Source organism: Penaeus monodon, chromosome 2 (assembly GCF_015228065.2).
Source record: "Penaeus monodon isolate SGIC_2016 chromosome 2, NSTDA_Pmon_1, whole genome shotgun sequence".
Lineage (NCBI taxonomy): Eukaryota > Metazoa > Arthropoda > Malacostraca > Decapoda > Penaeidae > Penaeus > Penaeus monodon.
The window spans coordinates 2624850-2637349 of NC_051387.1; the positions used below are offsets into that span (position 1 = coordinate 2624850).

At 44.8% G+C, this 12500-nt stretch overlaps 1 protein-coding gene across 1 annotated transcript in view; it reads left to right on the plus strand.

Annotated features, from left to right (window-relative positions):
- The window catches only part of LOC119584565 (protein kinase C, brain isozyme-like), a gene marked incomplete at its 5' end in the record, with an annotated part of 99199 nt that overhangs the window by 33850 nt on the left and 52849 nt on the right, over positions 1-12500 (plus strand). The window contains 1 exon segment of the mRNA XM_037933253.1: positions 4283-4435. Within this exon segment, the coding sequence (XP_037789181.1) occupies positions 4283-4435 (153 nt within the window).

Here is a 12500-nt window from a genome sequence, read left to right on the forward strand (position 1 = left end):
ATCAGTTCCACTCCGCTCTTCCGTTTCCCTCCCACTTCTCTTCCTCTCGCGAGTTCCCATACACCCCTTGTTCCATTGTTGTGGTTGATCGGAATATGACGACAAAGGATAACCCTTTGGAAGGAGTTGCGAGGAGTGACTGAAAGGGCGGATGGGGGGAGAGAGAGGGGAGAGAAGAGAAAGGAGGAATGGGAGAAATGGGTTGAGAAGAGAGAGAGAGAAAAAAAGAGAGGGGAGAACAGGTGGAAGTAGAAGAGAAGAATAGGAGAGAGAAATAAAGAAAGAAAGAGGAAAGAAAAAAAGGAAGGAGAAGGAGAAACAGAATGAGAAAGATTAGGATAGAAAGGAACAGAGTGAGAGTGAGTGAAAGTGAGCCAAAGATAGGTAGAGAGAGTGATGTGGGGAGAAGGGGGGGGGGAGTAGAAAATCGATTAGGCTCTTGATGGAAGTGGCAAGACTAGGCCTATGTCGCAACATTTGAGCTCGATGATCACATTGTTTGTTTTGCTGTTATTATTATTATTATTGTTATTGTTGTTATTGTTATTATGATTTTATTCTTTGTGACAGATTGGAAACAAAGATTCGGTTATGGTTTGTTGTTAATGCAATTTTTATTTTCATCATCGTTATTTATTTTAAGTTTAGTGCTCATTACCATCATTATTGTTATTGTTATTATTGTCCTAATGATGCCAGTAAAATAATGATTAGTTCCATTATCATAGTTATTGTTCCTCTTGTTTTTTTATGAAAATAGTGTTAGTAATGACGGAGATAAAAAATGATTTTACTGTTCTGTTTACTGAGAAATTAATTATTGGTAGGCTACCACCTCCCCCCCTTGTTTTCCCTTTTCTTGCTCGCTGACAATCACTAGCTATTGATATCTTTAATCACCGTCATAATCAGCACCATTATCATCGCTATCACCACTGTCACCATCACCATAAGCATTCTTTACATCGCGTTCCTCTATTGGAAAGGCCCCCCCCCCCCCCCGTGCCTAGGGTTTCTCGAGCGCCAAGTGTGATGCAATATGACGAAAGGAGAAAGATTCAGCGTTTCCAGCCTGGATATCTTTCACTGGCCGTTTGCAATTCTGGGTCCGAGGAGAAGAGAGTGATGGAGGGGAAACAATCGAGAGGTCACGAAAAAGTGCGGGAGAGTTGCGTTTTGGAGACTTGCCCTCTCTCTATATCTCTGTCTCTCTATCTATCAGTGTATCTATCTATCTATGTGTGTATGTGTGTGTGTGGTTCTGTGCGTTGTGTTGTGTGTGTGTTGTCGTGTGTGTGTGTATACACACAAACACGCACGAAACACACACACACACACACACACATATATATATATTATATACTATTATATTATTATTATATATATATTATATATTTTATATTTTTAATATATCATATTATGTACTTATAGTATATATATATATGTATAAATTACCTATTTATACACGGATGTTATTTATATATATAGATATTAGATACTATATATAATATAATAATCATAATATATTATAACATATATTAAAAATAAATATATATATATTATATAATTATATTGTATATTATATATATATATAATATTTAAATTTTAATAGTATATAATATATTTTCACTTACATTTATATGATATATATTATATATATATATATGTATGTATGTATGTATGTATGTACATATGGATACATCGTTGATGTGTTGGGCAACAGCCTGTCCCGTATGCGTCAGGTGAGCCGCAGAGCGAGCGGGGTAAAAGTTTCTCCGCGGCCTCAGGTGCGCAGTCACTCGCCGCCCTTGTCCGCCTCGGGTCAGTGCGTGCATGAGAGAGCCACCGAGAGGCACTGAGGCTGCAGGATGAGATGACGTCATAGAATTCGGGGAAGCGGCTGAGGGCATTAGGAGAGATAGGGAGTAAGGAGGCCTGTGTGTTGGCATATATACACGAGTAAATACCATGACTACTCGCCTTGCGCGGCCCACGGCGGTGCGGGGATCAATGTGGGGGGGTGTGGCCGGCCCTTCCCCCTTCCCCCTGCGCTCCCTGCCTCATGACCTCCCTGGCACTGCGCTCAGCCCGCTCTCTCGCTTATTCTCGGGTGTTTACCCTTGGCTTCTCCTTTTCCTCTTCAGAGGGAGGAAGAGAAAGGTTGAACACTTTTAAGAATGTTGAAGAGCTCAATACGGAAGAGAAAATAAAACAGAAGGAAAATCAAGATTTTTGAAAAAGAAATGAGAGCGTCCATTATCGAGAAAAGTTTGTGAATAACGGATGCCCCTATAAAGAGAGTTAAGTTGTGGACAAACGAGAGAAGTGGCGATCGTTTGTGGCCTCTGTAAAACATCTCGGGGGACGCCGGCCAAGAGCTGGGGTGTCGGCGGGGGAGGTTTATGAGCGGCCGAGAGAGCTGGGGGGGAGAAGGGGGAGGAGGGGAGGAATAGATGAGAGGAGAGGAGGGAAGGGGGGATGGGAAGACGAGGAGGAGGAGGAGGGAGGAGGAGGGGAGGTAGGTACGTGGGGGAAAGGGGGAGGAGGGGGAGAGGAGGGAGGGAGGAATGGGAAGACGACGAGGAGAAGGGAGAGGGGGGAGATGAGGATGGAAGGATGAAAGGGGAGACGAGGGGGAGAGGAGAGAATGAGGGATGGAAGGGAAGAAGGGCTGGGGGAGACGAGGACGAAAGGAGAGAAGGGGCATAGAGGAGGAACGAAGAGGGAAGCGAAGAAGAAGGGGACGGAGAAAAAGAGAGGAGACATTTTTTCCAGAGGATAAAAAAAAACAGTCATGAAATCAGTCTATATTATTCACCACCATTTTTACAAAGAATAATCCCACGCAAATGAGAAACGGATAATACTTGATGGTAAGAGACAACAGAAAAATAAGCAAGTGAAAGTTCCATAACATCACGACCAGAGGGGAAAAAAATGTGGAGTCTGCGTCCACCTCGAAACAGAATAATAAAAGCACATGGCTTATCAAGAGTCATTATAGAGGAATTAATGCCATCGTTAACTCAGCTGTTGGGTAAGGAGAGCAGGAAGGGACCTCGCCTTTCCTTAAGGGCCACTCGGGGAGCAGAGAGAGGAGAGAAGGGCAGGGGAGGAGGAGTGAGAGAAAAGGGATGATGAGGAAAAAGGGAAGGAGGGAACCAGAGGAAGAGAGCTGGGAGTGGTAGTGGTGAGAGGAGGAGAGAAAATCCGAATTCAATATATATATATAATATATATATATATATATATATATATATATATATATATATATATATATATAATATATATATATAGAGATTAGTATATATATATATATATATATATATAGATAGATAGATAGATAGATAGATAGATAGATAGATAGATAGATAGATAGATAGATAGATAGATATAGATATAGCTATCGATATATACTAGATTGATCTTTCATCCACGAAGATGAGAAAGCCCCACTCCTAAGTTTAACAGAAAGAAATCTGGGCGAGCAACAGGCACCAATTATGATTCCTAATAGATCATCGATTTTCTTGCGATTAGGCTGCCTCTGCGCTGACCTCCGACGCTGGGCCCGGCCGCTCGGCGTGGCAGATACCCTGTGTCTGTCAGAACTCACGCACGCAGTTGTACACGCACCCGAACTCACGCACACGCACACACACACACACACACACACACACACACCACACACACACACACACACACACACACACACACACCACACACACACTCACAAAACACAACACACACACCACACACACACACACACACCATTCTTCTCTCCTACATATATATATATATATATATATAGAATTTTAAAATATATATATATATATATATATATATATATATATATATATATATATATATATATTAAACAAAATATACATAAAACGAACTAATTATTACAGAACTGAAATTCAGACGCACGGGAGATAAAAGCCAAGCCACCGAGTAGACATGCGGTTTCAGTCAATGTATCGATTTGTGTCTGTCTGTCCTTCTCTCTCTAATAACGGCTTGTTGACGTTCTTTTGTTTGTTTCGTTCTTTCGTTTATTCTTGCGTTTATTATTGTTTGTTTTTATGTTATTTTTGTTTGTTCTTTCTTTTGTTTTTTTTTTCATGCGTTCTCTAGTTTGTTCCTACGTTCATTAATCTACTCGTTTATTCTTACGTTCTTTTGTTTATTCCCACGTTATAACTTTCTTTTTGCTATTACTTTCTTCCGTGTGTTCCTACGTTCCCCTGTTCATACGTTCTTCCCCTTGTTCTCCCCGCAGTCATGCAGGCCAAGAACCTCATCCCCATGGACCCGAACGGCCTCTCCGATCCCTACGTCAAGCTGAAACTCATTCCCGGCGCCGATAACATGAAGATGAAGACGAAGACGATCAAGGCCACCCTCAACCCCACCTGGAACGAGACGCTCCCTGGTATTCCGTCACCTTCCTGTGGGGGTGGGGGGGGGGGGGTGTTTGTGTGTGTGTTTTTGGAGACTTAGTTTCGTGTTATGTGATTTCTTTCTTTATGTCTATTTCCGCATCTCTGGCTTGGCTAAAAGAAGGCTGCTTGGTAAAAGTACTTTAAACACTTACCTACTAGTCCATATTATATTATATTTTATTTTTTCTTTTTTTTGATGTATTTATATTTGTATGTATGTATGTTTTCAAGTAAGGCGTGTATATATTAGTTTACGAGGTTCATTCTGTATCTGGCTTGCTATGCGGTACAAGAGGGCTGTTTGGTAATGGTACATTAAACCCATACTAGACAGGTTCCTTGTATGTTTTTTTTAAGACTTTGATCCTTATCGGCAGGCGTGATTCGTTATATAGTGTTTTATTCTTCAAATAATGTCTCATTCTTGTGTCTCTGTTATTTTCTTTCCGTTACAAGAGACCCATTTGGCTTGGCAGTATTTAAGAATATTCCTTTTGTTTCTGTTAAGATTGTAGACATTGTATAGACATTTATGACAGAGCTTCAGTCAGGCTGTTTGCACGTAATCCTTCTCCACACACTGCCTCGCTCTACGTGAAATGCATTGCCTCTTAGTGTTTGTCTCTGGATCCACGTGCAGTCTGTGCTCTCGTTTCTTGATGTTCAGTTAATTTCGTGCTGTCCATGTGTTAATGGTTAATTGTATGACTTTATTTAGCTTTTTTTATTTTTCCCTTCCCGGGTTTTTTTTTCCTCCTCTCCCCTTTCTCCTCCCCCCCCCCCCCTCCCCTCTCTCCCCTCCCCCCCCCCCCCCCCCCCCCCCCCCCTTCCCCTTTTTTCCCCCCCCTTTAAAATTGCAGGGGCCCAAGGGGGGGGGGTTTTTTTAACCCTTTTTTTTTCCTTTTTTTCAGCCCCCAAAATGTTAAAAACCCTTTTTTTTTTTTTTTTGGAAAAACGGGGCCCTTCTGGGGGATCCCCTTTTAAACTTCCCAAAGCTTTGAAAGCTTTTTTTGGGTTTCCCCCCGGGCCGCCCAAAAATTTAAAAACCCAAATTGAAGTTTTTGAAAAAAAAACTTTAAAGCCTTTCCCTTAGGGCCCCGGCCCCAGCCATTTTTGGCCTCGGCCTTTTCACAAATTAATTCCCCTTTTCCCCCTTCCTCTGTTTTGTTAAGGGTAGGGGGGGTTTTTTGTTTTTTTGGGTTTTGTTTTTCTTATTTCCCTTGTTGTTTCTTTTTCTCTCTTTCTCTCTCTCTTCTCTCTTTTCTTCCTCCCCCCTCTTTTTTTTCTTTTTTTTTTTTTTTTTTTTTTTTGATTTTGTTTTTTCTGGGTTTATTTTTTCTCTTTTTTTCCCTTCCCCATCTTCCTTCCCTTTCCTTTTTTTCCCCTCCCTGCCCCCCCCTTCCTTTGTTTTTTTTTGGTTTTCCCCCTTTTCCCCCCCAACCCCCCTTTCCCCTTTCCTTTTTTTTCCCCCTTTCCATTCTTTGTGCCTTTTTTTCCCGTTTGAAAGGCCCGGTTTTTGGTTTGAACAAAAAAGAATTTTTCCCCACTTTTTTCGTTTAAAAATTGTTAACACTTTGTATGGAAATTTTGAAAAACCCAAGCGAGGGCGAGTCCTTTTACCCGTTTTTAAAGTTTCCTCGGTTTTTGCCAAACCCACTTTTCATTTCTTCTTTTGGGTTTTTTATTTTAAAATTTTTGGGGGGGGTTTTCACAGGTTTTTAATTTTAATTGAGGCCTTTTTGCACCGGGTCTTTCTTTTCTTTTTCTAGTTTTGGTCTTTTTTTAGTCTTTTTCGATATAACGCCAAAGAAAGTTGTTTTTCCCCCCCCGGTCTCCCCCTCTTTCTTTTTTATTTTTTTACCTTTGTTGCCGGCCTCCCCACCCCTCCCTCTCCCCCCTCCCCCTTTTTTCCCCCCTACTGCCCCCCCTTTCCCCCCCTTATTTCTCCCCAAGGGGCCGCGCTTTAACCTGTTTTTTTTTAACCGCTTCTGTGAAATTTAGTTCCTTTCAAACTAGGTTTTCGGGGGGTGGGAATTTAACTCGCTTAAATTCGTCCTTTAATTGTAAAATTGCAAGCCCCCCTCCAACCCCCTTTAACCACCCGGGCCCAAACCCCAGTTTTTATCTTTTAAATCATTTTTACTTTTGTGGATTTTCTTTACTTCTTCGTATTTCTAGCGGGGGGATAGGAATTTTTCCCCTAATTAGCCTTTTAAGAACGATTTGCAACCCCAAAAATGTTGGGTTTAACCCTTTGAACCCCGGGGTTATTTTTGGGGGGTTTTACCTTAAATCCCCCCAACCGACCCGCTTTTTTTTTTTCCCCTTTTTTAAAATTAAAAAGCCCAAATTATAAAAATGTTTCCCTTCGACAAAAACCCTAAAAATGCAAACCCCCGTAATTTTTAAATTTCGATTAAGGAGGGGTGGGTTATTCTTTGGCTTTCTTCTCGCTTAATGTGTTTTGAAAAAAACCCCCCCCCAACCCCAACCCCTTCCGGGCCAAAAAGACTTGATTTTATCACCCAAGTTTTTAAAATTTATTTTTTATTTGGGGGGGTTAAATACCCTGTATCATTATTAAACCTCCTTTCGATGAATTTCAAATTTTAGGGAGCGTCCCAAAAACCCTTTGGGGGATTTAAAATTTCGGGGGGAAATTTTTCGTAAGGTTTAGGCCCTTTTTTTGGGTTTTTTTTTTAAAAAAGGGCAGAGGGGAAGAGGAATTTTTAAATTTATTAAAAAAATTTTAAAATGCAAACGCAAAAAGGGAAAAAAGAATAGCCCTTGCCGTTTAACAGCACCCTAGCCCCCTCCCAAAAAAACAGTTAATAATGGGGGTTAAAATTTTTTTTTATTTTGGCCTTTTTACGGATTGGGTTAATATAATTTCTGGTTTTAAAAAATAAATTTGTTTGGGTTAAGGGTTTTTGGTGTTTTCCCCCCGGGGGGTTTTTTTCTAGTGTTGGGGTTTTAGGTTAAAAAAAATTAAAAGGGGCCCCAAAAAAAAAAAATAGTTTGTGTTTAATGCATCCTCCCCTTGCAAATTAACTTTTCAATTTGTTTAATATTTTGGGTTTTCCCCCCCCCCCCTTTTCCCCTTTCCCCCCTAAAATTTCCCGCTTTTTTAAAAAAATTTCTCCCCTTTTTTCCTTTCCCCCTCCCTTTTTTTCCCCCGTTCCTCCCCTCCCCTTTGCTTAAAACAAAAAAATATTTGGGGTTTTTCATCCCCCTCCTTTCTTCCTTCTTCTCATTGCCTTCCCCCCTTCCCTCCCCTCTCTCCCCTTTCCCCCCTTTTCCGTCCCCTCCTTTCCTCATTTTTTTTTTTTCTCTCCTTTCTTCCCTCTCCCCTCTCTCCCCTCTCTCTCTCCTCTCTCTCTCTCTCTCTCTTCTCTTCTCCCCTCTCTCCTTCTCCCCTTCTCTTCCCTCTCCCCTTCTCTCTCTCTCTCCTTCCCCGTGGGTTTTCTTCTCAAATCCTCCTTCTTCTCCTTCAGCCTTTTCCTTCCCTCCCCTCCCCCCCCCCTTTTCCCTCTCCCTCCCCCTTCCCCTCGCCCTCCCCCTTTTTCCCCCCTCTTTTCTCCCTGTCCTCCCCCTTTCCTTTCCCTCTCTCCCTCTCCCTCTCCCTTTCCCTTTCCCTCTCTCACTCTTTCTCTCCCTCTCACTCTGCTTCTCCCTCTCACCCCCTCCCCTCTCCCCTCCCCTCGCCCTCATCTCCCCTTGTCTGACGGAGTTCCTGGTGCCCGCAGCGAGCTGAAGCCCGAGGACAAGGACCGGCGGCGGCTGGGGAGGGGCGGGGTTTGGGGGATCGCCCCCCAAAGGACGTTTTCATGGGTTTCCATGTCCTTGGGCATCAGCGAGTTTCAAAAATCCTCCGTGGAAGGTTTGGTAAAAGTTCCTGGGGGAGGAGGGGGGGCGATTTTCCCTTAAAAACGGGGCCGCCTTCCGCCAGAGGGCACGGTATTTTCCCGGGGGGCTAAAGGGGGAAAAGTTTGGGGTGAGTACCCGTTGAGGCCCTTTTTGTATGGGTGTGGGTGTGGATGTGAGTGGGGATTTTCCTTTTTTTGGGAAATTAATGGGGCTTTTGGTTTAATTTGAAGGGGGCCAATTTGGGTGTTTACGCTAAATTTTTGGTGTTATTTCACCATTCGATTATAGTGTGTATTTCCTGTCCCATCAACGTTGCTCAAGCCACGCGGTGCTGTGTATTCCTGCTGTGTTCTTCTCGCCAGCTGTGTTTGCACGTCTGAAATAATGGCGTCGTGTGTGGCTTCGAATCCGCGAAGTTAATTTGTTCAACTTAGTTACGACTTTTGTTTGGGGCCGGGAAAATCAAATCATGGGTTTTTTTCCCCGGCGGCAGCTGTCGGGTCTCATGGGTGCCGCCGTGAGCCTCCTTCTGGAGAGTTTGCTTTGCGAAGCTCAAGGATCGAAGGAGCGAGAGTCCTCCTTCCTCTCGCCTTGTCCCTTTGGCTGACAGGAAGGCCGCGAGAAGGAAGGAGGGAGCGAAGGAGGAAGGGAGGGAAGGAGGAAAGGTCCCGTCAGTATCTTTTCTTGACAGGAAGGAGGGAGGGAAGGAAGAGAAGGGCACTGAGAAAGCGAAACGAGGAAAAGGAGACGCACTGGATATTCAGAGAGGGGAAACTTGTGAAGATGCAGCGGAAGGAAAGAGAGAGAGAGCGGAGAGAGAGAGAGAGGGAGGGGGAAAAGGGGGGGAGGGGGGAGGGGGGGGGGGGGGGGGGGGGGGGGTTAAAAGAGAAGGGAGAAAAGAGAGAGAAAAGAGAAAAGGAGAGAGAGAGAGAGAGAGAAAGGGGAAAAGAGAAGAGAGAGTCCCCGAAAGGACCAAAGAAAAACCGGGAAGGAGAGGGGGACGAGAGCCCCAAAGACGAAAGAAAAGACAAACGAAAGAAGAAGGGAGGCTTTTGGGGGGCCGAAGGGGGGGGGGCCCCCTTTGGTTCGCCTCCCCCAGGGCGAATATTGGGTTTTTCCCATTAAATTTAAAACTTGGCGGCACTTGAGCCTGCTTTTTGCGCGCGGGGGAAAAGTTTGGTCTTCAGCGGTATTTTTAGGCAAAGATAAAAACGAAAGGTCGGTTTAGGGGCCGGGTGTCCATTGTCTGGTTTTTAAACCGAGCAGAAAAAGGGAGGGGGAAAATAATTAGGAGACCCTTTTTTTGTAGACTTTTTTTTTTGTAGATTCGAAAACACCCGAAGTATTTTGGGGACAGATATTGACAGTTTAAAATTTCCCAGCGAAGGGTTTTAAGGGGAAAAAAAATTTAATATTTTTTTCTTATTGATTCTGAAAAAAAAAAAAATACACTAAAAGGATTCGCCCCCCTTTTCCCTTTTTTTTATGACGATGGGGTGGGGGAGGGGGGTGGGGGTAGGGGATGGGGAATAGGGGGGGGGAAGGAAGGGGTAGCGGGGAAAAAGGGGGGGGGGGGGAGGGGGTTTTGGGGGAACACGGGGTTAAGAAACGCTGGTGTTACTTAGTCCCCGTCTTTTCCCAGCTGGGAAAATGAAAACGAATCATGCCCCAAATGGGGGTCGCCCCGGGGGGGGGGAGGGGGGGGGGGGTCTTTCGTGACGGGCCCGGGGACCCTTTTTGGTGCCCTTGTGGCTTTGGGCGTCCTTTTATTTATTTATTTATTTATTTATCTGTTTTATATCTTCATGAATTTTTTTATTATTTTTTATTGTTTTATTTCTTTTTTGGTTTTTTTTTATTCGCGGGCGGTGGGGGGTTTCGGGTTTATTTTTTCCCGTGGGTTGGGGGTTTTTTTGGGGAATTTTTTTGGTTTTTTCCTTTTAAAAGGGGGGTTTTTTTTTCTTTTTTTTCTCTCTCCTTCTTCCCCCTTTTTTCCTCTTTCCCCCGGGGGGGGTTTCCCCTCTCTCTCTCTTCCTCTCTCTCTCTCGTTTCTCTCTTCCTTTATCTCTTTTCGTCTCTCTCTCCCTTCTCCCTCCCCTCCTTTTCTTCTTTTCCTTCTTTTCTCTCTCTCCCTTTCTTTTTCTTTCTCGGGTTTTCTTTTGGTTGGGGTTCTCTTTTTTTTCTTGTTTTCTCCCCCTCTCCCCTCTCTCTCTCTCCCTCTCTCTCCCCTCTCCTCCTCTCTCTCTCTCCCCGCCTCTCTCTCCTCTCCTCCCCTCTCTCTTCTCCCCTCCTTTCTCTGTTTTTTTTCTCTTTTATCTCCCTCTTCCCCCCTCTCCCCCCCCCTTTTCCCCCTCTCGCTCTTGCTCCCCCTTTCCCCCTTTTTCCCTTTTTCCTTTCCCTTTTTTTTGGGCCCCTCTTCCCTTCCCTGCTCCACTCCCCCCCCCCCCCCCTTTTTTCCCTCTCCCCCCCCCCTCCCCCAAACCTTTACCCCCTCTTTAAACCCCCCCCCCTTTCCCCCCTCGGGGGTTTTTCCTGGGGGGTTTGCCCCCCGCAAAGGGATTTTCCCGGCCCCCGCTTTTTGTTGTAATCCTTTTTTTTTCTTTAATTTAATTTTATTGTTTTTTGGGGGTAATCCCCAAAAAAACGAAAATTCCCCCGGGGCGTTTCTCCTTTGTCTCTTTATTCGTTGTAAACCCTTTTTATTTTTCTTCTTTTTTTTTTTTTCTTCCCCTTTTCCGATAAAACAATTTTTCCCCGGGCGTTTCCCCTTTTTCCTTTTTATTTTTTAAAAACCCCTTTTTTTTTTTTTTTTTCGTTTTCTCTTTCTTTTTTTTAAACACTTTTGGTTTCCCCGGGGGGGCGGGGTTCTCCTTTATTTTTTTTTTTTTGGGTCCCCCCCCCGTTCTCTTTTTTTTCTGTTCCCCGGTTTCTTTTGGGGGGGAAAGGGGTTTTAAGGGGGAAAAAAGGGGGGCGGGCAAAGGGGGGAGGGGGGGTGTTTTTGAGGGGGGGGCCCTTGGAGGAAGGGGGAAGGGGGTTTGGGGGGGGGGGGGGAAGGGGGGAGGAAGGGGGGGGAAAAGGGGGGGTTCAAACAAAGGGGGGAAAGGGAGGGGGGTTGGGTTTTAAGGGGGAAAGGGAGGAAGGGGGGGAATGGGGGGGAGGGGGGGGAAGGGGGGGGGGGAAATGGGGCGGGGGGAAGGGGGGGAGGGAGGAGGGGGGGTTAAGCGAAGGGAAAGGGGGTATCTGGAAGGGGGGTTCAATTTTTAGGGAGGGTTTTGGGATAATTTTATAGCAGGGAATAAACCGGGGGGCTGAACAAAAGGGGGGAAAGAGGGGGGTTTGGGGCAAAAAACGGAAGGGGGGGGAATTTTTTAATGGAAGGGGATGAAAACATGCGGGTGCCTAAAATAAGGCGATTGATTTTTTAAAAAATCAAATTTTAAAAATTAGAAAATGGTTTGTGAATTATTTTTACTTTTTTTTGCACTGTTCTTTTCTTTCCCTTATTTTTTTTTTGGGGAAAAAAAAAAACCTTTTAAAAATTTAGAAAAAAAAGGGTTTGGGGGAAGAAATTATAACGGCGGACCCCAAGGAAAAGGAAGCAAACCAAAAAGGGGAATTTAAAATTAAGAAACAAAAGGGAAAACAAAAGGGAAAGAAGGAAGGGGAAAAAGGAAAAGGAAACCGGGGGGCGAAAAGGAAATGCAAAAGGCAAAGGAAAAAGGAAAAAAAAAACAATCAAAAGAAAAAAACCCCGGCAAAGGGGAAAGGCAGGAAAAAATGAAAAGGCAAAAACCCGGAACGGAAAAAGGCGGGAAAGAAATGCAAGAAAGGAAAAGAAAGGAAGGGGGAAAAAGGGAAAGAGGCAGACTGCCATTAAACGGGAAACAAAATTGCCATCCTCCCAAGAGCTGGGGGGGCTTTTAAACGAGAAACTCCCCCCTCCCTCCCCCCCCCTTTAAACCCCCCACCTGAGGGTTTTTCCCCCCCTCCCCCCCCCCCCCCCGGTGCATAAACGACTCGGGGGCGCATCCGCAGGCCCCCCCGAGAGAAAAGGGGAGCCCCAGGGGGTCGGGCCCTCGGGCCGCACCTGCAGGAGGGCCGCGGTTTGCGTGAGCTGAGGGCCGGTCGGGTGCCCAGCGCGAGAAGGGGGGGGGGGGGCTGGGGCGCTTTTCCATCCTCTTTTTCGTC